Raw genomic sequence first — 24129 nt, 5'->3', positions numbered from 1 at the left:
GAGTGAGCGGAAAGTGCCGGGATAAGCGCTCGTAGGTGCCCAGGTGCGGGCCAGCCGCGGGCCGGGAGCTCACAGGCCGGGCTTCCGAGGAGCGGCCTGTCTGCAGGGCGGCGGCGCAACGGCGCAGAGGCGGGCCGGCGCTGGGAGTGACCCTGGGCGCTGCAGGCGGGAGAGGGGCCGCTCAAATGGGGGCCCGCCGCCGTGGAACAGGCAGGGTCTACACTACCCGCGGACACCGAATCCGGATCTACTAACTGCCCACGCTTCCCAGAGGCTAACTAGAGGGGTCCAGCCCAGCGCCGCGCCTTTCCCGCGAGGACCCTCTCCTACAGCGCCCCGGAAGTGGATCTGTCCCCACCGACTCTTCCGCCCAGTTCCCCCCGACAGCCGCGTCCCTCACAGGCTCGCGGCCTTCCAGGGCGCCGCGGGCCGCGTGGACTCGGAGCACCCCCGACGCCGCTCCTCCCTCGCGCTCGCTCCGGGGCCCCGCCCCCGGTTGCTCCGCCCCGGCCGTGGCTCCACCCCTAGCACCCGCCCCGGGCTGTGACTCCGCCCCCGGCCGCGGCTCTGGGCGCCCCGGGCTCCCCCGCCCCGCCCCGCGCTCCCCCGCCCCGCCCCGCGCTCCCCCGCCCCGCCCCGCCTATGGCCTCGCCCCCGGCCGTGGCTCCGCGGAGCCTCCGCGCTCTCTCGCCCCGCCCCCGGGCTGTGGCCCCGCCCCCAGGCGCCCCGCCCCCAGGCCCCACGCCCCCGGCCGTGGCTCTGCGGCGCCCCCGGGTGGCCCCGCGCGCTCTGCGGTTGCTCCCGCCCGCCGACCCGCCGCGCACCGTTGTCCTGGAGAGGGACGCGGAGGCGGCGCCGCCGCGGGCGGGGAGGGCGGTGGCCGCGGAGTAGAGACCCCCGGTTCGACCGTCCCCTGGGCCGGCCCCACCGAGTCCTGTCTGGCCTCCTCGCCCGCCGGGCCGTTCCAGAGTCGCCGCGGACCGCGCCGGCATGTCGGGGGAGGCGAGTGCGCCCGGGGTCTCCCCTCGGGCCCCGCGTCCCGGGACCCAGAAGTCGTCCGGCGCGGTGACCAAGAAGGGGGATCGCGCGACCAAGGAGAAGCCGGTCACCGTCCTGCAGCCGGTGGGCGAGGAGGAGCCCAAGAACCCTGGTAGGCGGGCGGCCGGGCTCCTCGCGCGCTCGGCTTTGCCAGGGCGGTGGGCGCCGTCGTCGTGCCCGGCGCGCTGCACGGGTCGTGCGGGCCGACGCCCTGGTGCGCGCGCCAGCCGAGCCGGGGGACAATAGTGGCGTCCCTGATGCTAAGCAGCTCTGTGCTCAGCAGGTGCACTACCCGCTCCGCGCACGTGGCGGGGGCTCTGCGTGCTGATGGCTACTGGCAGCGCGGCCTTGGGCTCTCTCCTTAGAAATCACAGCGCTTCCAGCCCGGCTCCTGGAACTCAGCTTGGCCGACGTTTGACTTGAACTCGATCCCAGAAAACCCACACTGTGGTTTGGGACTGGCAAATGCGATAAGATGTGCCAAGATGCAGGAGCGAAGAGGGCCCAGGGAGGGACAAGCGGTCCCGGGGCAGGGGGTGGAAGTAGGGCAGGGCAGCCGGGGAACCCACCAGGAGGGCACTTGGAGTTTTGTTCACTCACTCATTCAACAATCACTTTTTGGGTAGGGAGAGAACAATACACACATAGTCCATTTACATTTTCTGGGAAAAAAACCACAGGCAGCGTACAAGTAAGCATATGCTTCTGTCCCTTGGAACCCCAATCCAAACCGATGATACACGAAGGGGAATTTATGGGAAGGCTTTTTTTTTTTTTTTTTAAAGTAAGCTCCACACTCATGACCCTGAGATCAAGAGACATGCCCTGTCCGCTGAGCCAGCCAGGAGCCCCTCTTGGAAGGCCTCTGGCTTCAGATCCAACTGCTTTGAAAGGGGACAGGGGCTTGCTGTCCCTGGGCTCATGGGAAACCAACACGGGAGGAGGCTGTGATCGTCAGACCTTGGTCAGGGGCCAGCCCCCCCACACCACTCTGTATGGACAGTGGCACGGAGGGGAGAGAATGAGGCAGGGAGGCCGAGGGTGAGGTGTTCCGGTAGTCCGGCCGGGCACAGTGGCAGCTGGACTAGAGCAGGGAGGGGGAACGGGTTAGGCTTCCTGGTAATGAGTTGGTAGTCTTGGCTGCGGTGGGAAGAAGAGGACTCCCAGGTGCCAGTAGGTGGGCTGGAGGAAAGCCTGGAGGGGGGGCATGTGAGAGAAGACCTCGGTGGGGCTGTCAGCTGGACACGTCTGGAGCACTCAAGAGAGCGCAGGGCTGGAGGTGTGACTTTGGGAGCTGCTGAGGTCCCCTGGGCAGGAGGGAAGACAGAGCACTCGGGATCCAGCCCAGAGCTGTTAGGGGAGTGCAGCTGGCAGGGAAGTCTGACTGGCCCAGCCAACAGCGGGGAGAGAATGCAGGTGACTACTGCCCAGGGATGCTGGACAGGAACACATGGCGGTCAGAGGCTCCCATGTGCTGCGTGGGGCGGAAGCAGGGCTCTGGGCTGGCGCCTCAGCTAGAGTGATGGCAGCGGTAGGAAGGGTTAGAGGAGACGCCATCTGCAGGCTTCTGCTTCTCCAAGGGCAAAGGTGAGGTCTGTAGTGAGAGGAAGGTGGGAGTGTGCGAGAGAGGGAGCAAGAGCAGGCCCTGTCGGAGCGGCACTGTCCCCCAGGGGACCGCGGGCTCCAGGCAGACACAGAGCATCTCCGAGTCCCGCCAAGTGCGGCACACGTGCTGCCGAAGCGAGCACTGTCCCGCGATGTTCTGTCGGGCAGCGGGCTCCTAGGGCAGCGGCGGCGGCTCTCAGGGCACTGTCCTGGGACCAGTAGCTTTGGCACCAGCTGCGAAGTTGTTAGAAATGCACTTTCCAGGACTCCCCTGGCCCAGCGGAGTTACGCCTGGCCAGTGGGGCGAGGGCGGGGCAGGAAACTATTTTGATGGGTTCTCCAGGTGCTGCTCCAGTTCGAGAAGGTCTGCCCTAGAGAAAGGTGGTGTGGGTGAAGCAGGAAGGGTTGAGGGGCTCCCCCAGCAGGGGGAACAGCTCCCGCAGGCAGGTGGTGCGCGGGAGACTGCTGTGCGAGGGGGTTACCCCGGGACCCTGAGCCTCCTCTCAGTGGCCCTGCCCAGGGAGCTCTTGTGGTGTCTTGTGTGTCCTGCTCTCCCGATGGCTGGGCGCGGGAGGAACGTGCCTCCTTTGCCACAAGAACCCTCTACCCTCTCTTGTCCCCATGAACGCGGAGCCCCTGTGCTCCCAAACCATCGCCTGCCTGCGGGCAGGTTTCCTGCTGTTAGCAGTCCTTGTCCCCGGGCTCGGCCTGCAACCCCCTGCGGCCAGGTGGGAGTGATGGTTCTCGGGGGCTCCAGGCTGCCGGGCCCTTGGGAGAGCAGGCTGGCGCCGGGCCAACCCTTCTGCCTCCCGGTTCTCCCACGTGCCAGGGACACCCCTTCCCGGCTCCGGGAACCACTTCTTCCTTGGATGCCCATGGGGAGGCAGGAAAGAGCAGGGGCCTCTGGGGACTGCCTCCGGTCCGCACCGCCCTCCGGAGGGGATATGCAGGGCACCTGTCCGCGCTGATGGAGCTCTGGAGTGAACCGACGTTCCCTGCGCATCTAGAAGAGTGCGGGCGGGTGTAGCGCTCTGTACGCCTCTGCGGGACAAACGCACGCCGGAGGCTCTGCGGGCGCTCGGCGTCGGTGCGGGGCGGGCGGGCTGGGTCTGCAGACGGGCTCCTGGGCTCCTGCCTTTGCTCGCAGCGGGCTTGGGCTTCTTTCCCTGCGTGGCCCTGGGTCGTCCCAGGGAACGGAGGAGGAGGCTCTGCGGGCGACCCCGTGGGAGGTGGAGGACCCCCGGCGGGTGGGCCGCGGAGGGGAAGCGGCCTTGACCCGCGGCTGGCTGGAGTTGCCGCACGGAGGCTGGGTGCCCCGGGATGTGTGTGGCCCGCGCCCTTCTGGCCCCTTCTCCGGCGTCTGGATTCCGCGCTGTTTGCGCTGCGGTTTCTACAACGCATCTTACGTTTAGAAAATGGTTGTGAAGACGTTCTCCTGAGGAGGGGCCCCAGCTGCTCCGCGCTCCCCGACCCCCTCCTCTCCCACTCCCGGCGGGCGAGCCTGGGGACGCGGGGCGGCGCGGTCCGGGCGGGCCGGGGACCCCCAGGGCGCCCGCTGCTCTCTGCTGCCCCCCCGGTGGCGACCCCGGGCCACAGCCGCCGTCCCCCCGCCGCCCCGCAGAGGAGTACCAGTGCACCGGGGTCCTCGAGACGGATTTCGCTGAGCTCTGCACGCGCTCGGGCTACACCGACTTCCCCAAAGTTGTCCCCCGGCCTCGCCCGCACCCGGCCTTCGTCCCCTCGGCCTCGATGTCGGAAAAGCCCGCCTTAGGTGAGTGCCCGGGGAGCCCCGGGGGTGTCTGCCGGGGTCGCCCAGTGCAAGCCAGTGAGTGCGGCCGTGCGGGGAGGGTCCGACGCGGCGGGGGTGCAGGTGGGTGAGTCTCCGGGCTTCCTTCCCCAAGCCCGGCCCACGCCGCTTGCGGGCACGAGACGCTGCGCCCCAGGCCGGAGCCACCCCCACTTGAGCGGTACGTCCGTGCGCTCCACGGACCGCCGCTCCGCTTCCTCGCTCCTCACGCGGGCCCCTCGCACCCCGCCTTGCAGACGATCAGCGCCTGTCGGGGTCTTGCAGCCTCAACAGTCTGGAGAGCAAGTACGTGTTCTTCCGGCCCACGGTGCAGGTGGAGCTGGAGCCCGAGGACAAGTCGGTGAAGGAGGTCTTCATCCGCGGTGAGCCCCGCCCCCCCCGCCCCCGCCGCGGGCCCCGCCCCCCCCGCCCCCGCCGTGGGCCCGGCCCCCCCCGCCCCCGCCGCGGGCCCGGCCCCCCCCCGCCCCCGCCGCGGGCCCGGCCCCCGGCTGAGGCGCCCCCCCCTCCTCCGCCCGCAGGCTGGAAGGTCGAGGAGCGGATCTTGGGAATCTTCTCGAAATGCCTGCCTCCGCTCAGCCAGCTGCAGGCCATCAAGTGAGGGGACGCGGGGCTGCGGAGGGCAGGAGGCCAGGGTGGGGCCGCTGCCTCCGCGGCTTGGGAGAAAGAACCCCCGGGGCTGTGGGGGGAGGGGCATAAGGGAGGGCGCGGCCGGAGGGGCCTGCGGAGGCGGAGGCGAGGCTCCAGCTGGGTTTCTGTACCCCCGAGTCCAGCCTGTGGAAGGTGGGGCTGACGGATAAGACCCTGACGGCCTTCATCGCTCTCCTGCCTCTGTGCGCACCCACGCTCAGGTCTGAGAGAGGAGAGGGGGTGGGGGGGCCCCGGCCGCGTGGGCAGTTTGGGGAGGAGGGCGGCATCCCTGCCCAGGGCTGTGCTGATTGCTGAAGCTCCAGTCGGACCAGAAGAAGCGGGTCCCCTTTCTGCCGCACCAGGGCCTGGAGAGACCGGCCTCTGGGCTCCGTCCCTCCTCGCCCCCCCCCCCCCCGTCCACTCTCTTCCTGGAGCTTTTCCCTCCTGCCTGGGGCCTGGGGGCTACCACCGGAGTGGGGGCAGGTAAGGCGCAGTCCCCCTATTGCCCGGGTGCAGAACGGGGAGACAGGAAGTCCGCCTGGAGGAGGCGGTGCTGAGCAAAGCCGTGAAGAGGAAGAGGAGCGGGTGTGCAGTGTAAGGCGGTGTAGTTGCAGGTGCCCTTGGCAAAGCTGCTTTGAGCGCCCCTTCCCGAGGCTCCCCCAGCAGGCTGGACTTACCCTGCTTCTCGGAACAAACCCCAGGGCCTCACGCTGGCTCGCCCGCCTCACCCCCCACCCCGCCCCCACCCTTCCCTCCTCCGCCCCCCCCCCCCGTGGGAAGGGCGTGTCTGCAGAGCAAGGATGGCGTCCTCTGCAGCTGGAGGTCCTCAACACTGCATAGAGAACACCATGGAACATGACTTGTGTCCATCGGGGAAATTAGAAACAAATTAGCCAGTAGAAACAAAATGGTAGCGTTCGTTGGAAGATACAAAAGTAAGATGAACATAATCAAATCCCTTAAAATGACTGTAATCAGGCTTAGGTGAAAGATGAGCTGGCCCTAAAGGCTGAAAGTGATACTAAATTGTGGGAGAATTTATTTTATTTTATTTATTTATTTGACAGACAGAGATCACAAGCAGGCAGAGAGGCAGGCAGAGAGAGAGGAGGAAGCAGGCTCCCCGCTGAGCAGAGAGCCCCATGCGGGGCTCGATCCCAGGACCCTGAGATCATGACCTGAGCCGAAGGCAGAGGCTTTAACCCACTGAGCCACCCAGGCGCCCCCTGGGAGAATATTTTTAAGTAGAGAAATTTCGTGCCATTATTTCAGCTTTTGTCGTGACTTGGAAAGGTCCTCTGTCCCCCTCCCATCCCTGGGCACTGCGGGAGGGGGCACTGCTAGTGGTGGTCCAGTCTGTTCCCTATTCCTGACTCACAAATCTCTCCGTGGGGGGTGGGGCGGGTAGGCAGGTGGGGGTGGCTGGAGCTGCTGTCCCCTGGCTTCCCACTGAAAGCACGAGGCCTCCCTGCAGGGACAGCCCCGCGCCGGCCACGAAGCCCCTAACGTGGGGGCCACAGTCTTTTTGGAACTTGAACTTAGAAGTGACATCTCACCACTTTTGTCGTATCCCATTTGGTCAGAAGTGAGTCATCAGGTCCAGCCACCCTCTGGTGGGGCACACGTGGTGGTCACAGGAATCCTCCCAGAGGCCAAGTCACCACGGGCCACTATCGCTGGGGAGTGACCCCCCCGGCGTGGCCACACTTCTGTCCCGTATAATTTTCTCTGTTGGAAGGCCATCCTTTGAGTCTTGTTTCCCAGCTGCGTCCCGTCCCGGAGACCCACACCTCCTCTCTGACCCCATCCCTCCCTGGCCTCAGGGGCGCCTCCTGGTTCTCAGACCTTCCCTGTCCTCAGGAAGGTGTCTCTGGAGGGTAACCCGCTGCCCGAGCAGTCTTATCACAAGCTCATGGCACTGGACAGCACGTGAGACTGTTTTTTCTTGCCCCCATCCCTGGGCCGGTTCCCCAGGCCAGGTAGTCCTAGTGTCCCCTTCCTGCCCTCCCCCACCTGCCCACGAATCCACGATTCCTGCCCCTTCACCCTCAGAGGTCAGATCCCCCAGAGAGGCGAGCCCCGACCCCATGTTCCTAGCGAATCCCCCTCCCCACCCCACGGGCAGCATCTCCCACTTGTCCCTGCGGAACAACGACATTGACGACCACGGGGCTCAGCTGCTGGGCCAGGCTCTGTCCACACTGCACAGCTGCAACCGCTCCCTGGTCTCACTCAACCTGGGCTTCAACCACATCGGGGATGCAGGCGCTGGCTACATCGCTGATGTGCGTGTATGGCGGGACCTGGGAGCTGGGATCCAGGGACCAGGAGTGGGGCAGCGGGCAGTGGTTCACACGTGCTCCTCCCCACCCCCGCCCCAGGGCCTCAGGTTGAATCGCGCCCTGCTCTGGCTGTCCCTGGCACACAACCGTATCCAGGACCAGGGCGCCCTGAAGCTGGCCGAGGTGGGTGCGGTTGGGGGGGTTGCGGAGGAATTGGGGGGGCTGTCCCTGGGCTGGTGGCTGGCGTCTGAGTGGCCGCTTGCCTCAGGTCCTGCGCCCCTTTGAGCTGACACACACGGAGGTGGTGGAGCGCCGCCGCCTTCTGCTGGAAAAGGGGTCTCAGGAGCGCTCGCGATCGGTGAGCCCTGCGGTCCCCTGGCCCATCCTAAGCCGGCCTCTCCCGGGCCTGGCCTGTCGTCGCCCCTTGGCACAGGCCAGGTGGGCGTCTGCGCTCTGTCTCCTACCAAGCCGCGGCCAGCAGCATGTGGGCCAAGGGGATGGCTCCGGTCCCAGCCCCGGAGCGCGAGCTGTTTGCCCACCCGTGGGACGGCTGCTCCCTGGGCCGTGGAGAGGACTGACACGGAGAAGGGGCAGTGGGAGTGTCCGGGTTTCCCTCCTAGTGAGCGAGTCTGGGCCCCCAGCCCAGCGTCCCCAGCAGCAATGTCAGCGTTTAGGCCCGGAGATGGGGTGGGGTGCTGTCGGTCCCGCTGCCAGCCCGGCATGGGGGGCCCCTCACCCCGCCCTGAGGAGGGGGTGCCAGCTCATCCGTTCCCTTCTGTGAGCACAGCCTTCCTCCTCCCGACACGGGGACTCCAAAGGCGAGAAGAACCCCTTCACGGGGGTCAGCAATGTTGCCCTGTCGGAGAAGCCAGACAAGACGCCCGCCACGAAGACCCTGAAAGGCCTGGGCAAGAAAAAGGATAAGTCAGGGGTGGGTGTGCGGCGAGCCACGGCTGAGCGGCGGAGGAAGGCGCCCCGCAGCGCAGGCGGTCGCAGGGAGGAGGGCCTGGGGACAAGCCCGGCAAGCCCGGCTTTCAGCTCTCTCCTTGCGCTGCACAGGACGGGGCGAAGAGGGAGGAGAAGCCGGGGTCAGGGCAGTCACCCACACAGGGGACCCTGAAGAAAGAAGACGCCAAGGCCTCCAAGGGGAGTAAGTTAGGGGAGTAAGTGGGGCTGCCCTGGGGCGCGGCTCCTAGCAGGGGGCGGGGGGCGCGGGCTCCTGAGTGCCGGCTGGTCCTCTGGGGCGCGCGGTCTCTGGGCCGGTTTCCCCATTCTGCCCCGGACACTGCGCACCCCATGTCCCCTGCCTGGACCCCCGTCGCACTGGCCTGAGGAAAGGGACCCGCCCACCGGGTTCTCTTCCCCGTGCACCCCGTCCCAAGGTTTGAGGAGCGAACCTCCTGGTCCAGCCCGTGCCCTCTGGGGCCCCCGGGCAGTATGGCACCATCTAGGCGGTGCATTCTGGCCCCTCTCCCCACTCCAGAGGTCACCATCCCGGAGCAGAAGCCCAACAAGGGGAAGGGGCCCAAGATAGGAAACAAAGAGAAGCGCAGCTTCCTGCTGGAGTCCGAGGTAGGCTGCGGGGTGGGGGGCGGGGTGAGCGCTGGCGGCGTGGTGGGCGCAGGAAGTCGGGTGGATGTGGGGTGAGCTCAGGGAGCCCAGCGGGCCCCAGGGGCTGGGCGTGGGGTGGGGGGAACCGGGTGGGTGGGGGGAGGCAGGGAGGAGGGTGGGCGCGGGGGGGGGCATGGTGGGCAGCAGTGACCTCCCTCAAGTGCATGTGGCCAGCCCCTCCTGGAGGGTCTCTCCGGCTTCCACTCATGTCCTACCGTCCTCGCGTGACCCCCGTCCCGGCCAGGCTGGCTGGGGGGCGGATAGGAGCTCAGGGCTCTCCTTTCCCTTCAGCCTTTCCCTGTTCTGTCAACTGTCCCGGGGCCCTGGCGCGGCCAGCCGGTCCGGGCTCTCGTGGGCTGGGCTCCCTCTCCCCGGTCCTCCGCGCCCGCGTCGCAGCCCCCCAGGAAGGCAGGGCGTCTTATGTCCCCTGCGCACGCCTCCCCCCCCCACCCCGCCCCCGTGCAGGGCTCCTGCTCCTGGGGACGGGTCTGACACCTCACTCTGGAGCCTTCGCTGCCCCCGCCCTCAGCTGCCCCAGGGTCTGTGTCCTCCCCTTCTGTCTCCCGCACAGGCAGGGAAGGGCCTCTTTTGGGAGTCTTGTCTGCCATCAAGGCAGGATCCTACCAGAGAGGAAGGTCAGGCGGAGAGGGCTGGGGTTGCGTTAAATTTTTAAAAAATTAATTTCCATGCCCAACGTCGGGCTTGGACATCAGAAGCGGCGGCTCAGCTCCTGCGCAGGAGCCCGCCAGGCCCCGCCCCGCCCCGCCCCCCCACCTTGCCCCGCCCATCCTGACCCAACAGCCGCCGCCCACCGCTCTGGGGGCGCCCCCTCTCTCCCAGGCGCGGCCCTCATCGCTGCCGCGGGTGCCGAGGGAAACCCCAGTGCCACACGACGCTTTGGCTCTCGCTCTGGCCACTTCCTCCGCCTGGACGGCCTTTGTCCTCCACCTCCTCCGCTGTGGCCCTGGGGACCTGCCCTGGGCGCGGCTCTGGGCTGGGGGCCTCCTCTGGGCCCCACAGATTCTGGGGTGTGTGTGTGTGTGTGTGTGTCCGCCCTGGCTCCCGGCTCACGTTCCAGGGTTCCTTCTGGGGGTCACGGAGGACAGAGAGCGCAGCCGCGGGCTGAGCCCCTCGGGTCAGCTGCGGGGGTCCTCCTGCTTCAGCAGCTGGTCTCCGAGCCTTCAGAGGTGGTTAACCCTCTCCTGGAGCCCGTGGAGCACCGAGAGGGGAAAGTGTTCATGCCCGGGAACAAGGTCCTTCTGCACCTCAACCTCGCCCGTGCGTGAGCGCCCCTGCTGTCCTCCCGCTGCGGCCACCTGGGCCCCATGCAGCAGGTGGGGGGGGGCAGCCCCGACTCGGTGGAGCAGAGCCACCCCACACAGGGCTCGGGGTGAGAGCGGGACAGGCCCTGCTTCTGGCAGTTGGTGTCGGGGGAGAGACGTGGGTGGGGGGTCAATGCAGGAAGGCCAGAGGGGCGTCAGAGGGTGAGGGGCAGGGGCGGGGGGGCCACCTGGGCCGCTCCCCTCACCAGGAAACCGCATCACCGAGGTGGGGCTGGAGGGCTTCTTGGCCACCGTGCAGCACCAGGCCCAGTTCTCCAAGTCCAAGAGCGCGGCCAAGGGCCCCGTGGGGCTGCTGTGCCTGTCCCTGGCGGTGAGTGCCCCGTTCCTGCCCACCCCCTGCCCCGACCTGGGAAACCCAGAGAAGTGATATTATCCCCTTGTCACCTTCCTTTCCCTCCTTCAGAAGAATTACTTCTCCCCGCAATGTCCCACGTACACCATGATCCAGGAGCTGATGCTGCCCAGGGACCCCATCAGCAAGGCCAAGCCCAGAGAGGAGGAGCCCGCGGCGTCCTCCACCTAGCCCCTCCCCCATCTCCCTCTGACACCCGGGGCTGCCCAGTGCTGGTGGCCTGGCTTCCCTGGCGGAGCTCTCCAGTCATTAAACAAACTGTGATTGCTGTGCTTTCCCCCTGCTGTTGTCTGAAGACTTTGTTCCAGAACTACACGGAAGGTTTGGACTCGGAGTCTGTTCCTGTCACGTGGCCTGAATGGCCGAAGGGCTTTGCAGCTCTCCTGGGATGAGATCGGGCCCTTAGGCTCGGGTGGCCAGGGCCACCACACTCCTGCCTCCTCGGGCCTGCATCTTGCTCTTTGCCTGTGTTCCCTGGAGGACACGGGACACGCCAGGACCCGCATTCAGCCTCTTGTCTCAGAGGACGCGGTGGGGTGACCTTGGACAGGCCCGGTGAAGGGGCTCGGGGAGGGCTCAGGCTCCACCACTGCAGGCCCCTCCTCTTCTGCATTTCCCTGTCGGCTCAGGTGGTCACTTGGGAGATAGGGACTCGGCTAGGGACTTGAAGAATTGGAAGGCTACTCTGGAGAGGGTGTTAAGTCTCTGGGCATCGATGTGGCAAAGAAAAGCACCTTGAAGCCCACAAAGCCCAGTGCATTTGCCCGCAGGTGATGGCAGCCCGAAGCCGGGGACGCCCCAACGGGCGGGCCAGAGGAGCGTGGAGGACCTGGCCTACCCCTCAGTCCACAGAGATGCGCTTTCCCTGCCCCCACTCCTGCTCTGTGAGGCTTGGTGAGGCTCTGCAGCTCTGGGTACCTGGCCGCTGAGCTCCAGCTTGAGTGTCCCCCCCACTTCCCGAGCACACAGCAGGGCTCCTTGGGGGGAGTGCCAGATGTCTCCCTGGATCCCAAGCCCGTGGGGTCGGCAGGTGGCACGTGCTAGGTTTGGGAGGGAGCACGAGGCAGAGCCGGAAGGGAATCTGGCCCTCAGGTGGTCCGTGAAGGCAGAAGGGCTGGAGGTCTGGAGAAAACGTGGCTTCTGGGTCCCGTCAGAGTGCTGGGACAGAGCAGAGGCTGAGGCCAGTGAGGACTGGCCAGGCCTCGGACACTGCCTCCGCCGGCCCCCATTTTGCCTTAAGGGGGCTCGTGGAGGGCAGCTGCTGGGGTCTCCCGACTGCACCCATTGCCTGTGTGTGTTTCGACGGAGTGGGCTCTGTCTCTTCCCGTTTCGGCCGAGGGGCCGTGGAACGTGGTCGGCCCGATGGTGGCTCAGTGAGTGCATGTCGGAAGCTCTGGGCCTGCTGTCTCCAGCCATGCTGGGGCCTGGGGCCTTGAAGCCGGGCGTGGGGGCTGCCTCCTGTGTCTTCCCCCCAATCCTAAGGACCACAGAATCTTTTATCCAAGCAGTTCCAGAAATCACACACATACCACCGCGATTGAAGAATATTTAACTTTTCTTAAAAAAAAAAAACAAAAAAAAAAACTTAACCATGAAAGAAAGAAAATAAAAGAGTATACATTATTTTAACAGGAAAACAGTCATTTCCATCTCTATATTTTATATATTATATATATATATATTTATATATATACGTATATATACACCTAGCACAGTGTGTATATCCTACCAGGCCGTGAGGAGGGGCCGGCACGGGGCAGGGGCTGATGCTGCCATGGCCCCGGGGATGGGCCCGGGTTAATGTGGGGACTCCAGCATTCGAACCCCCTGCCCCACCTCCTGGGTCCGGTTTTCGGGGCGCACCTGATACACTGGTTTTCCCTAGGGAGAGCGTGGCCAATGGTGGACATAGATGGGGTCAGGAACTCCCCCGAAGAGGACTGTCCTGGGAGGGGAGAGAAGCTCTCGGCTCAGGCCACAGGGACTGGGCTCTCAAGCCTGGTGGGCTGGGCCGCCTTCCTGCCCACGGGGGACCTGGTGCTCGGGTCTGGCTCCCCCTTCACGCCCTGACCCCGGAGCAGGCCTGTTAGCTAGGAGATGCAAGCTGTGCCCTCTGGGCCTGCCTCCGGGCCCCCAGAACACAAACAAAATGGGTCAAAGTTATTTACAGAGCGAGATGCACATACAGTACGTACATATTTATAGGAAACCAAAGTGACGAGGAGGGGAGAGGCGGAGGGCGCCCGCCTCAGCCCTGGGGCCCTGCGGGGAGGGGACGGAGGAAGAAAGTGCATTCACACAGAGACCCCTCCTTTCACCTCTGTGTCTGGGGGGCCTTTCAGATGCACTCAGCGTTCTCAGGAGAGGCCTTTGGAGGAGCTGGAGGGCAGGGGAGATGCTCAAACTGGACCTGGACCTGAGCAGACCAAGCGACATGCGGGGCGCCCTTGGGGTCTCGGCTGGACCCATCTTCCACGGGCCCACAAGGAGGTCCCGGCTCCCACTGCCCTGTGCCCCTTTCGGGCCATCCCCCAGAGGAGCGGGGACAGTTACAGTCCTGGGGACGAGGCTGTGAGTGCTGTACCGTCTTCCAGGGGGGTGTCGGAGCCTGTGGAGGAGGTGGGGAAGACAGCTGAGGGGCTGGCCTGGTCGTGTGGGGACAACCCCCGCCCACCCCGTGCGGCCATCTGGAACTGCGGCCTGGAAAGGGCTGTCTGCAGCGCCGCACTCCTGTCCACCCTGAGCCCGTGGACAGCTGTGTCCTGGCCCACCCTGTAAGAGCAGGTTTCTGGGGGGAGACCTGCTCCCTGGTGCCTTCTCTCTCTAATCCAAAGAGGGTTTCCAGTTTTTAGGCGAGCTCCTGTGGGGGTTCCCTGCAGATCCCTTTCTGAAGCTGAGAGGATGAATTCACGGACTCAGGGAGGAGGAGGACCCCGTCCAGCCCCCACAGAGGACACTGCCTCGCTCACCGTCCTCCGAGCACGGCCCTGGCTGGTGGCTGTCCCTGGAGTCGGAGGCCAGGGTTTCCCTGGCTGGAGGTGACAGGGAGCTGTCTGTCCATCCGGCTGCCCCTGTGTGGAAACTGCCCACGGGCGTGGTGCCGCCGGACTCTCCCGCGAGGGACCTGAGCAGCTCTCCGTGGGCCAGCTCCACGTCCTGGGAGGGTAGCAGGGGGCGTCGGACCTTGGTCCTGGGAGGCAGGGCCCTGGGGAAGGGGCCCGGCTGCTGCTCCCTCACCATGCCCCGGGGTGGTTCTGTGCTCCTGGGCGGCTGTGGGGAGGACCCAGGCCAGAGGACACCCCTCCCTCAAGGCAATGGGTCTTGGGACGGGGACTGAGCACCCCGCCACGCCCCTGCCACACACCCCACCCTCAAGGCGATGGGTCTTGGGAGGGGACTGAGCACCCTGCCACGCCCCCTGCCACGCTGGGCCCACCTTGAGCCTGTTGAGCTTGACGGTGAGCTGCTCGATGGTGTGGAAGATGCTGCCCACGTCCCTGAGGGCCAGGCTGGGTGCAGAGTGGCTAGGGCGCCGGCGACCTCCCCTGCTTCCCCAAGGCTGCCAGGCAGGGAGGCTGTCGGGCTGCGAGGGCTCGGTGCTGGAGTCCGGGGGTCCCGCCGGCATGCTGACATAGAAGCAGTTCCCTGTCCCCGTGGCGAGAGGAGTAGGTGAGGGGGATACGGAGGAGCTGGGAGCCTCCTCCTGTGCCCCAGGGCACCCCGCACTGACCCAGGGCCAGGGATGGCGCCCTGTGATCCAGCTCAGCGCACGCTGGCCTCACAGTGCCCGCCCGTCACCCCCCAAAGGCCTTCCTCCTCCAGAAAGCCCTCCCGATGGCCCCTGCGGAGGAAGGATGCTCATGGTGGCCGCTGGGGAATCGGGAGTGACCCCTGTCCTTGGAGGGTGGGAGAGGGGGGCACTGGTCGGGGACAGGAGCAGGGAGGCTCCTTCATGCCTGCCCCATCGCAAGCTCTGCTGATGAACGTCCACGCAGCCCCCGCCCCCACCACCCTCTTCCGCGGGATCCCGCAGACCCCTTGGCCCACACGGGGCTGAGGAGAGGAGAAGGGGAGACACCAAAGACTTGGGGCTCCCGGCCCTCTAGGCCGCCCCACAGTCCCGACTCCGCTCCAAGCGGTCTCCAGACTAGGGCCTGGGCTCTCCCCTGTCCCTGGGTGCTACTCCTCCCCCGCAGACGCTCTCAGGGAACACCCTGTGAATGCAGGAAGGGGTCGACCCCGAAGCCTGGCTCCGCCCACACTCTGGTCCTGGTCTGGCTCTGGGTCCGAGGGGAAGTTTGTTACCCGCAGCCTCTGCCCCGTCTTCCACGTCGGGTGGCTCAGGCCCGGACTGGCCGCTCTCGGGGAGCCTGGCCTTGCTGCCCGCCACCTCCGCTGCATCTGTGCCGCCACCAGCTGCCACCACCACCAGGGAGAGCAGAGACCAGGAGAGCGGGAGGGGGGAGGAAGAGCAGGAGAGGGAGAGCAGGGGAGGGGAGGGGGGAGCGGAAAAGTGAGGGGGGGCAGCAGAGGAGCAGAGGGGACAACCAAGTGAACACAGGTCACACGTGCAAGCGCGCAGAGGGCTGCAGAGCAGCTGTCCACCAGCTCACCGAAGGGCAGAGAAGGAAGGGGAGTTCCCAGAAACCAGGGCGGGGCGGGCCCTGGGCAGACAGGGCCAGGAATGCAGCGGAGGCCGGGACCCCTCCCTGGCCGCCGCCCCCAGTACTTCTTCAGGCTTCGCTCCATCCTTTCCGTGGGCCTCCTCCCCGCTCCCACGGCCGCAGGGACCTCTCCTCCCTCTGGCTCCCTGCCCTGCCCAGAGCCCACCCGAGCCCCCACCCCAGCGGCTCCTGGCTCTTCCGGCTGCCCTTGCCATGGCCTCCGTCCTCCACATCGGCTCGCCACGCATCCTCCCCTGCCGCGGGGCCCTCAGTGTGCCCCGAGCATCTGCCCAGTGTCTGCCCGGTGCCGGGGGGGTGCAGTGCCCCCAGGGGAGCCACGGGACTTCCTCAGACCCCGAGCAGACGCTCTCCGGGACAGCTGGCTCCTGCAGCTGTCCTCAGGCTCAGTCATTTCGGGGGCTCGGCCTTTGTCTCGGGTCCCACAGACGTCAGGGGACAGGCTCTGAAACCCTCCGACCCCAAAGCTTCTGCGCGGCGGCAGCGTCATCCCCGGGACCCCGCACCGGCCTCCGCACGCTCAGCGCCACCGGCACTCGCCCTGACCCCGGCGAGCTGCGGTCTGTCTCCACGGGGGGTGTCCCCTTCATTTTACCTTTTCTCACCACCTGGTAACGTCCTGCGGCCTCGGCGCTCGGAGCCTCCTCCTCGGGGTTCCTGTCCAGCTCGGGAGACTCCCAGATCCCGGAATTCCGGGCCCGCGGGGGCAGCTGCTCCAGGGAGCGGAGAGCTGCGTCGCCCCGCTGCTCTGGCTCCTCCCCCCCCAGGAGGCCGTGCCCTGGGGAGCCGGGGTCTGCGGGGTGACAGGTGCTGCTCCCGAGGGATGGTGTAGGGGTGAGGTCGTCCTCAGGCTCCCCGGCAGGCTGTGCCTCAGGGCACTGACCCTGCAGCAAGCTCCCCAGGATGAGGTGTCGCAGGCTTTCCACTGGAGGAGAAAAAGGGAGGTGGTGTCCCCAGTACGGGGCGTGTCCTCTCCCCGACTCCCCACGGGCCAGAGCTGGGCGTGGGGACATGGGGTCCCGACCGTCTGGGCCCCTTCTCTCCTCAAACACGCAGGGAGAGCCCTCGGGCCGGTGGAGGGACCAGGGGTTCCCCAGGCACTCACCGTCTTCCAGGGCTGAGTCGGCCAGCCCTTCCGTGAACAGAGGGCCTGGGAGGGGCAGGAGGATGGGGTCTCTCGTCCGGCCACCCCTGTGCTCTCCATCCGCAGACATGGAGGGATGGGGCAGGGCACCCAGCTCCTCCTCCAGGCTGCCCTCCCGCTCGGAATCCTCCGGCAGGACCGGGTGTGTCCCCCTCGCCCTCTGCTGGGGCCCAGGGCCTGCTGCGGGGGGGAGGGTGGCATGAGGCAGTGGGGGGACGGTCCGTGGGGGCTGACCCCGTGCCCAGCTCTGGATCAAGGGGAACCGGAACCCTGGCTGATTCACTCTGGGGACGTTTACTGATGCTTCCTGAGTACCAAGTACGGCCAGACACTGGCCCAGACTCTGGGCCCACAGTAGCGACAAAACACGGGTCCAGCCCATGGGGACCTTAAGTTCTAGTGGGAGACACCCACGAACAGCAGCACTCAGGGGCCTCTGTGAGAAACACGGCAGGCAGTGGTGTAGGCATGGGGACAGCAGAGCGCAGGCCGCGGCAGGGGTGGGCAGGGGCGCCGCTTACACTGCAGACCGAGAGCCGGAGAAGGCCCGTGGCCACAGACCCGTAGGAGGCATGAAGGGACCTGGCGCAGACGCCTGCCTGGAGGTCTCTCTCTAAACCCAGCGTCCTACATCCTTCCCCAGAGAGTCGCTCAGTGGGACCCCGTACCCTTCCTCCCCAGCCCCAGCCCGGGAACGCTGTCGCCCCGGCATGTCATTCTCCACAGAAATGCCCAGGAGCAGGAAGCAAGGGCCCCTGGACTCCACCCAATGGCCAAACACCTGTCCCCAGAGAGCCAGGGTCAGAACCTCTGTCCAGGGCACCTGAGTGGCTCAGTGGGTTAAGCCTCTGCCTTCGGCTCAGGTCATGATCCCAGGGTCCTGGGATCGAGTCCCGCATCGGGCTCTCTGCTCAGCAGGGAGCCTGCTTCCTCCTCTCTCTCTGCCTGCCTCTCTGCCTACTTATGATCTCTCTGTCAAATAAATAAAATCTTAAAAAAAAAAAAAAAAAAAAAAAAAAAAAAAGACTCCCTGTCCACGCGAGCTTGTCTACACTCGCTCAGGTCTGTTGGACCCCCTGCTCACTCACTTCTCTGTTCTATCCAAACCTCACACTTCAGGCCCCAAGGGCCTCTCCCGTCACCTCCTGACCTGCCCTCCTAACACTGGACGGCGGAAGCGGGGGAGGGTCCTGCAGAGACAGCTCAGGGCACATACCTCCGGGCAGCTCCTCTGGTTCACTGTGGAACACTTCTGAGCCATCGAGCTGGACCCTAAGGAAAGAAGGCACCAGTGGTCACCCGCTGCGGTTCTGCCAGCCAGAAGGGGTGAGGTCTCGGATGCCTCCTGGCCTCCTGCATCAGAACAGGCAGCCGGGGGGGGGGGGTCCGAACAGGGAGGTGTAAGGCTTCGGCACCTGCCCTTGGCCGGCAACCTTGCGGGGAGGGCGGATGCTGCTGGCTTCTGCCAGTCCTGACCGTATACCCCACACCCCCGTCCGTGTGGTCTCCAGGATAGCCAGGTAGGGGGAGAGGAGACGGGGCAGACGGCTGAGGTGGGAAGGGCTCGGAAGCAGCCAGCAGGTGGCCTGCAGTGAGGGCGCGAGAGGCCGCGGGCCAGCACCTGCTGGGTGTGGGGCTCTGCTGCGCCGGCGCCTGGGTGCCCGGGGGCGGCGGATGGGCCAGCGCAGGGGCACCTCCCGGGCACCGGGTGGCGTTCCGCACGGCCTCCTCCAGAAGCTCCATCCATCTGTGGCAGGAGCAGAGAGGACTGTGGTGAGGACGAGGCTGCGGCGCACCCCCTCCACCACCCGGCGGCGAGCCGCGAACAGTCAGCCTCTGCCGGGCTCTGGGCTCCGCGCTGCCCAGCGGCTCGCTCCCTCCACACGACCCCTGAGAGGCCAGACCCATGCTTGGAGCATGGCCCTGACACCGAGACGCCGTGGGACTCCACCAGTCTGTGCTTTGAGTCACGCCACCTCGCCAGGCCGCCGAGAGGCGAGATGGGGTGGGTGGGTGTCGGCCCAGGAGGAGGCGCCTGCCAAGGGCGCGTGGATGAAGGGAGCTTAGAGGGGCAGACACCCCGAGGGCAGGCAGCAGGCAAGGGGCACTGGTGACACTGGACTCGGGCGAGGACAATGGCCCTGGGGCCCCCTGCACCTGCGGTGTCCCCGCTGGCCAAGGGAAAGCATCTATGCGTGGCCCCCTCAATTCTCACGTGTTCTTGTCTGACGACGTCAGTGCCACCAGCTCGTAGATCTGGGGGGGGCCCAGCTCCGAGGTGCAGATGACGAAGAAGGCCCGCTTGTCTGTGTGGGGGAGGGGAGGGTCGGTGGCGGGCGCCGGAGGGGACAGCAGCCCTGGAGCCCGGACCCTCGACCGCGGCACGACACGCATTGGGTCAGTGTGCCCCGTGGGGCCCACGCTGGGACGGGCCCTCACAGGTCCCTTTCACAGCCATCCCCCAACCTCTGCTCCTAACACGGTGGGAGCACAGGGCCTTAGTCCCTGTCCCAGCCTGTGAGCCCCAGAGGCACGGCAGGCGGTGTCCCGGGGCCCTTTCCTGACTGTCTGCCTGACATGAGACCCGCCCCCCAACCCCCATGCCCTCCGGCCCCATTCCGGCCCCATCCTCTGGCTCAGGGGGTCCGCAGGGGAGGCAGGGAGCTCGATCCTGGGCTGCCCCCACCCCTGTGGGTACCGGTGGCCACGGAGCGGACGAGCACGGCGTTGAGCTTGAGCACGGGGCTGAAGGTCTGCTTGCTGTCCGATGAGCCCGCCGCTGTCTTGCTGTGGCATTTGAGCAGCAGCTTCTCGTCCTGCCTCTGCAGCAGCACCAGGAGGTCCTCCAGCAGCAGCACGTGCAGGTCTGCGGCGGGCAGGGCTGCGTCAGGGGCCGGCCACTCCGCCCCCGCCCCCGGGGGAGCCCCGCGGCCCCCGTGCCCAGACACCTACCCAAGCTCTTGTCCTTGCCGATCCTCCAGCTCAGGGGCCCCTCGTGCACCATCCTTCGGGCCGTGAGGTCCAGGCTCTGGAGGGAGAAGCCACTCACTTGCTCACTCATCGAGCACATGCAAGAATCGCCCAGGCGCCAGACGCCCCGCGGAGGAGCTGGGGGCCAGCGGCAGAAAGGAGGCCCTCTCCGCTCGGAAGCCCCCGTGGGGCATGGGTAGGACCGAGGCCTCTCCCTGCCCCGACCCTGTCTCATTCCCTCTCCAGCACCCTAGGTTCCAGCATCTGGTCCCGCCACTGGGGCTGTCTGCCTGGGTGTGCGTGGGGTCCCGTTGGGGCACCCCCTCCCAGACTGGCCATTCCACCCGCCCCGAGTCCCTCCAGGCCCCGGCTCTGCTCCCACCTTGAACTCTGCGGCCAGCGGATTGCTGGCCCTCTCCAGGGACGTGGTGTCCAGCCGCTTCTGGTAGCCCTCCAGCCGGTGCCGATTCTCTGTCTGCTTCACTGCTTCGTTCACGTACTTGAGGATCTCCCGGCACTGGTCCCGTGCCCGGCAGAGCTTCTCATATTCAGGGGTGCCACCTGCCGGCGGGGCGGAGGTGGCAGTCAGGGGCTCCTGCCTGGGAAGCCCGTCGAAGCCCGATGCACCTGGCGAGCTGGCAGGCACGGGCACGGGGTGCTGCCTTTGCCTAACTGAGGCCCTCAAACGTAGGGGTCTCTGCCACGGAGGGGCCTCGGTTTCAGACCACCCCTCTCTGAACACACCAGCAGCTCTGGGGAATTGCCGCCTGGCCTGCAACCAGCTCTGGGGATGTGGGGCAGGGCTGGGGACCAGCTGGGGGCAGGGACAGCCTCTGGGGGGCCACTCCATACCCAGACTCCAACACCCCAAGTCCAAGGGCACGGAGGCATCCAACAGGGGGATAGGCGGGGTGGGTGCCGACTGCGCCTTGGCCCTGGGTTGGGACCACGGTCATGGGGGAGTTCATGTGCCAACCCCGCAGGCATCCAGATGCTTCCTCAGACCCCACGCAGGCTGGAGGCCCCCCCTCCCTCCTCTCGACTCTGAACACCTGATCTTCCCTAGGGCACAGCTGTGATCACTTTCTTGGACGGACCCTAATGAGGCCAGGAAGCAGACCCTGAAGACCGGGAAGGTCTCGCGGAAGGTCACAAAGCAGGGCTGCGCTCGGAGGAGGTCTGCGTGGGGCCACACGCCCGGCGCCCTACCCTCCGTGTGCTTGAGGACGCTCTCCAGCAGCAGGGGGTACTTCGTAAGCCGCTGCATCTCTGAGATGATGAGGTCCCTGAGCTGCAGCCGTCGGCACTGGGGGTGGCTCTCAGCCTCCTGGAAGGATGGGGGCGCAGACGGAGAGGTCAGCCCAGTCAGGAGCCGGCCGATGGGCTCAGGCCCCAGATGGGTGTGAAAATTCCAAGTGGGTCCTGATCCCGGAGAGCAACTCCTTAAATATTTAGGGGAAGGTGGGTGGGGCCAGGCAGGGAACCCAGGGAAGGGGGTGGCCAGACAGGCGCCCCTGTGCGACTGCCATGCCCACTTTACGGACGAGGAACTGGGTACTGCCTCCGTGCCCATGGGCCCTGGGAGTGAACGGGGCCTCCTGACGGGGGATCAGGTCCCTTTTGGGGAGCAGCGGTCTGTCCTGAGAGCGGGCACCGGGCCCTGTTTCTGAGCGTGGATGGGCGGGGGAGGCCCGGGGCTCCCCCTGCTGGCCGTGGGCGCACCTGCATGAACAGCTGGAAACGGCTCTCCTTGCGCTGCTTGGCCTTGATGAGCCCCAGGGCGGCGGTCTGGCAGGAGCAGAACTGGGCGGCCACCTGCTGGAGCTCCTCCCGGGCAGGGCCGTCGAACTGCGGCACGAGGGACACCGTCTGGGCGTCACATGCCTGCCCCATACCCTCCTCCGCCACTTGTGCAGCCGTGGGAAAGGGGACCCATCTCCTCCGGGCGTACCCGAGCCAGCATGAGGTCACCGATGTCCTTGACAATGGGGCCCTCCTCCCGGAGCTTCCTCATGGCCTCGCACCAGGAATCTGGGACAGACAGAAGGGACACCGGGGCCTGGGGCAAAGCTATGTGGCCGGACCCGGCACCACCCTCAGAGGGGACCCGTGGCACCAGTGCCGGGCAGGGAAGGGTCCAGGGAAAGGGGAAGGCTGGTTTCCAGGCCAGGGAGCACTGGTGAGGGGCGCTGCTCAAGGGGGCCTGGTGTGTGGTGGAGAAGGGACAGAGACCTGGCGGCCAGCTGGAACAGGCATGTGTGTGGGGGCAGCAGGTGGGGAGGAGGGCGCCTCACTGTGGACCTCGATGAGCTCGGGCAGGTTGGGGAAGAGCCGGGCCAGCTCCTCTCGGGGCATCAGGTTCTCCTTCTTCATCCGCTGGTAGAAGATCAGGTCGAGGACCCGGAGCGTGCGCAGATGGGACGCTTCCGTCACAAACAGCTCTGAGCGGGGCGTCGCGGGACGGGAGACGTCAGCAAGCATCCGAACGGACGGCTGTCACCCCCAACCACCTCACCGCTGAGGCACTCGGGCGCTGGCGTCCCAGGGGCTACGTCCGCCGCCCCCGGGGAAGGCACGCGACGCGGAGCCGGTCGCGTCCCCTGGGCGCCGCCCGAGTGCCGGCGCACACCCTCACCGTTGATGACCTCCTGCCGGTCAATCTCCCTCTGGCTTAGCCCGGCCACCACGTCCTTGCCCACCGTGTGCTGCCAGTTCTGGGCGTCTGGCTCCGGCTCCAGGTCTGACAGCTGGCCCAGATCGTCCTCTAGCAGGTGCGGGAGGAGGGCGTCTGTGCAGAACCCCAGGCTGGGGGACTCAATGCTCCTGAGGGGAGAGAGCCAGCTCCGCGAGGAGGAAGGGTGCCCCCAACAGCCAGTCCGACCCACTTGCCCCACGCCCGGGGGAAACCTCCGGCTGTGCAGACGGATGCGTACACCCAACCAGCCGCTCGGGGCCGGGCGCCTCACTCACCTGCGGCCCATTTTGGGGGTGAAGGGAGGGGTCGGGTTCTCCAGAGACCTGTGGAGGAAGTCAGCCCTCAGCACCCGCTGCCCCGAGAGAGCACCCCTGCCCCCACCACCCCTGCCACCAAGCTGCCCAAACCCTGCTCACCTGGTGGAGAGGCTGGAGGCAGAGGAGGAGGCTGACTGGTGGAGGCGGGCAGCTTCCGCGGCCGCGTCCATGTCCACGTCGCTGCGAGAGCGCGGCACGTTCTCTGCCTTCCGCGACCGCTTCATCTCTTCCCGGCCCTTCAGGCTCTCAGAGCGGCCCAGGCGGATCTCTGAGCGGGAGCTGGGGAGCAGGGCAAGAGACCCAGGGTCCGACAGCCTGGACGGCTTACACCTGTGACCCTGACTCAGGGGCCCTCTGCCCCCAACCCACAGGGCCTGAACTTCCCAGTGACAACTGCTGCTGCTCTAAGTCTCCATCCAGAGGACAAGGGACATCCGCGACCAACAGACCAGACTTGTGCTGTGTACAGCTACCGAGACCGGAGCCGCCAAGACAGCTGTGGGCACTGGAGGTCCGGATCCCGGGCCGTGTGGTGGCCAGTGTCCCTTGCCCTTGGCTCTGGAGCAGGTCAGCCCCTACCTCGGACTCTGCAAGAGGCAGAGCTCTCCCTCTCTGGGATTTCCTACCAGGGGGACAGATGCCACCCTCTCACACGCAGGCCAGCCTCCTCACTGGCAGGCCTGGCACAAGGTCTACCCGCTGCTGGCCTCTTGCCCTAGCCGTGGCGCAGGGTTTCCCGTCCCTGTCTTGTGCTCGCTTCCCAGCTTCTGCTTCCCCTCCTGGGGGCGGGCCGGCTCGCGGGGCGGGGGGGGGGGAGCAGGGGGGTTGGCTTCTGATGGCAGGAAGCTGTGCCCTGGCAGCCACGTTTGGCCACCGAGTGTCTCTGGGACGTGAGAGGCCGACGGCCGGGGCTGCTCTCCTCCGCGTCCTGCACTGCAGGCCCACAGTGGCAGCCGGCACCGCGGACCCCTGACTGCCCCGGGGTGGGGCCTCCCTGCCCGGCCCTGCTGCCTGTCACTCATCTCCACCCACGTGGGGAGCTCTTGGTCGCACAGCAGGCTGCCGCAGAGAAAAGAACCAAGTAGCTCGGTCCCCATTTATCACGTCTGTCCGAACCACCAAGGACCCAAACGGAGCTGCCCTTGGGGTCCTGAGGGTTAGGAACCACCGCCAGCCCATCGCCTCTGAACACCCCCCGCCCCCTGGGGTCAGCGAGAGTGTCTGCAACCGAGCCTGCCACCAGCACTCTCGCCAGCGCCCCACAGTGGCCGCCTGAGCCCAGTGAGTGCCACCCGGCCTCCTCCTGGGCACCCTGGGTGAGTGAACTCCTCCCCAGGAGCAGGGCACAACCACCTCTGGCGCCCCGTCCCTAGAAGGAAGGCTGCCTTCTGGAACTGGGGCTCCTCTCACCTGCGGAGCCCGGCCCCACTGTGCCGCAGAGAGAGCCAGGCCAAGGGCTCCGCCGACCGCGGAGTCAGGAGCCTAGTGAGGGCCTCAGGGCACAGTTTGCTCCCTGGCAGCCTCAAGAACACAGGTTTGCAGAAGGCCTCGCCTTATTCCCAAACCGTGACGTCTACAGAACCATTCGTCTGATGCACTTGCTGATACCAGCACTCAATCCCTCCACCCGGGACAAGCGTAACCTCCCTCTTCCCC

The 24129-nt window shown here is 66.6% G+C and overlaps 2 protein-coding genes across 13 annotated transcripts in view; one reads left to right on the top strand and one right to left on the bottom strand.

Annotated features, from left to right (window-relative positions):
- Positions 1–753: 753 nt before the first annotated feature.
- LRRC71 (leucine rich repeat containing 71) lies at positions 754–12234 on the top strand. 6 transcript variants are annotated; one of them, XM_032318091.1, is made up of 15 exons: positions 755–1150; positions 4265–4414; positions 4687–4812; positions 4969–5044; positions 5221–5298; positions 6938–7006; positions 7203–7362; positions 7459–7542; positions 7628–7717; positions 8147–8290; positions 8419–8509; positions 8843–8931; positions 10065–10248; positions 10502–10623; positions 10717–12234. In XM_032318091.1, the coding sequence occupies exons 1-15, from the start codon at positions 991–993 to the stop codon at positions 10834–10836; spliced, it is 1743 nt and encodes a 580-aa protein (XP_032173982.1). In that variant the 5' UTR covers positions 755–990; the 3' UTR covers positions 10837–12234. The 6 variants fall into 6 exon arrangements, with proteins under 6 accessions (XP_032173986.1, XP_032173982.1, XP_032173985.1 ...); XM_032318093.1 differs by having other exon boundaries at positions 756–1150; positions 10137–10248; XM_032318092.1 differs by having other exon boundaries at positions 756–1150; positions 10134–10248.
- Positions 12235–12288: 54 nt separating this feature from the next.
- ARHGEF11 (Rho guanine nucleotide exchange factor 11) overlaps positions 12289–24129 on the bottom strand; it is a 77818-nt gene continuing 65977 nt past the window's right edge. For 6 of the 7 annotated variants that reach the window (XM_032318068.1, XM_032318071.1, XM_032318074.1 and 3 more), the window contains 19 exons: positions 22573–22752; positions 22432–22479; positions 22097–22284; positions 21756–21902; positions 21413–21492; positions 21184–21309; positions 20671–20788; positions 19844–20022; positions 19444–19519; positions 19190–19357; positions 18707–18797; positions 18113–18238; positions 17708–17763; positions 16453–16671; positions 15943–16272; positions 14971–15081; positions 14102–14310; positions 13635–13821; positions 12289–13273 (listed from right to left, as the gene is read on the bottom strand). In XM_032318068.1, the coding sequence (XP_032173959.1) occupies positions 13215–13273; positions 13635–13821; positions 14102–14310; positions 14971–15081; positions 15943–16272; positions 16453–16671; positions 17708–17763; positions 18113–18238; positions 18707–18797; positions 19190–19357; positions 19444–19519; positions 19844–20022; positions 20671–20788; positions 21184–21309; positions 21413–21492; positions 21756–21902; positions 22097–22284; positions 22432–22479; positions 22573–22752 (2698 nt within the window). In that variant the 3' untranslated portion in view covers positions 12289–13214. The remainder of the gene's footprint in view (positions 13274–13634; positions 13822–14101; positions 14311–14970; positions 15082–15942; positions 16273–16452; positions 16672–17707; positions 17764–18112; positions 18239–18706; positions 18798–19189; positions 19358–19443; positions 19520–19843; positions 20023–20670; positions 20789–21183; positions 21310–21412; positions 21493–21755; positions 21903–22096; positions 22285–22431; positions 22480–22572; positions 22753–24129) is intronic. The other variant, XM_032318073.1, reaches the window with a different exon arrangement.

The sequence above is a fragment of the Mustela erminea genome, chromosome 17 (assembly GCF_009829155.1).
Source record: "Mustela erminea isolate mMusErm1 chromosome 17, mMusErm1.Pri, whole genome shotgun sequence".
In the NCBI taxonomy this organism is placed as follows: domain Eukaryota; kingdom Metazoa; phylum Chordata; class Mammalia; order Carnivora; family Mustelidae; genus Mustela; species Mustela erminea.
Note: the sequence above shows the minus strand (reverse complement) of the source record. Positions and strands in the feature narration are given on the sequence as shown.

What these genes read in the sequence shown, in the direction of transcription:
- LRRC71 (XM_032318091.1), top strand. Translation starts at nt 991, where the DNA reads ATGTCGGGGGAGGCGAGTGCGCCCGGGGTCTCCCCTCGGGCCCCGCGT. An exon ending in GAAGGAGGTCTTCATCCGCG is followed by an intron (nt 4,813 to 4,968) that starts GTGAGCCCCGCC and finishes CTCCGCCCGCAG; the next exon opens with GCTGGAAGGTCGAGGAGCGG. An exon ending in AGCCAGCTGCAGGCCATCAA is followed by an intron (nt 5,045 to 5,220) that starts GTGAGGGGACGC and finishes CCCCGAGTCCAG; the next exon opens with CCTGTGGAAGGTGGGGCTGA.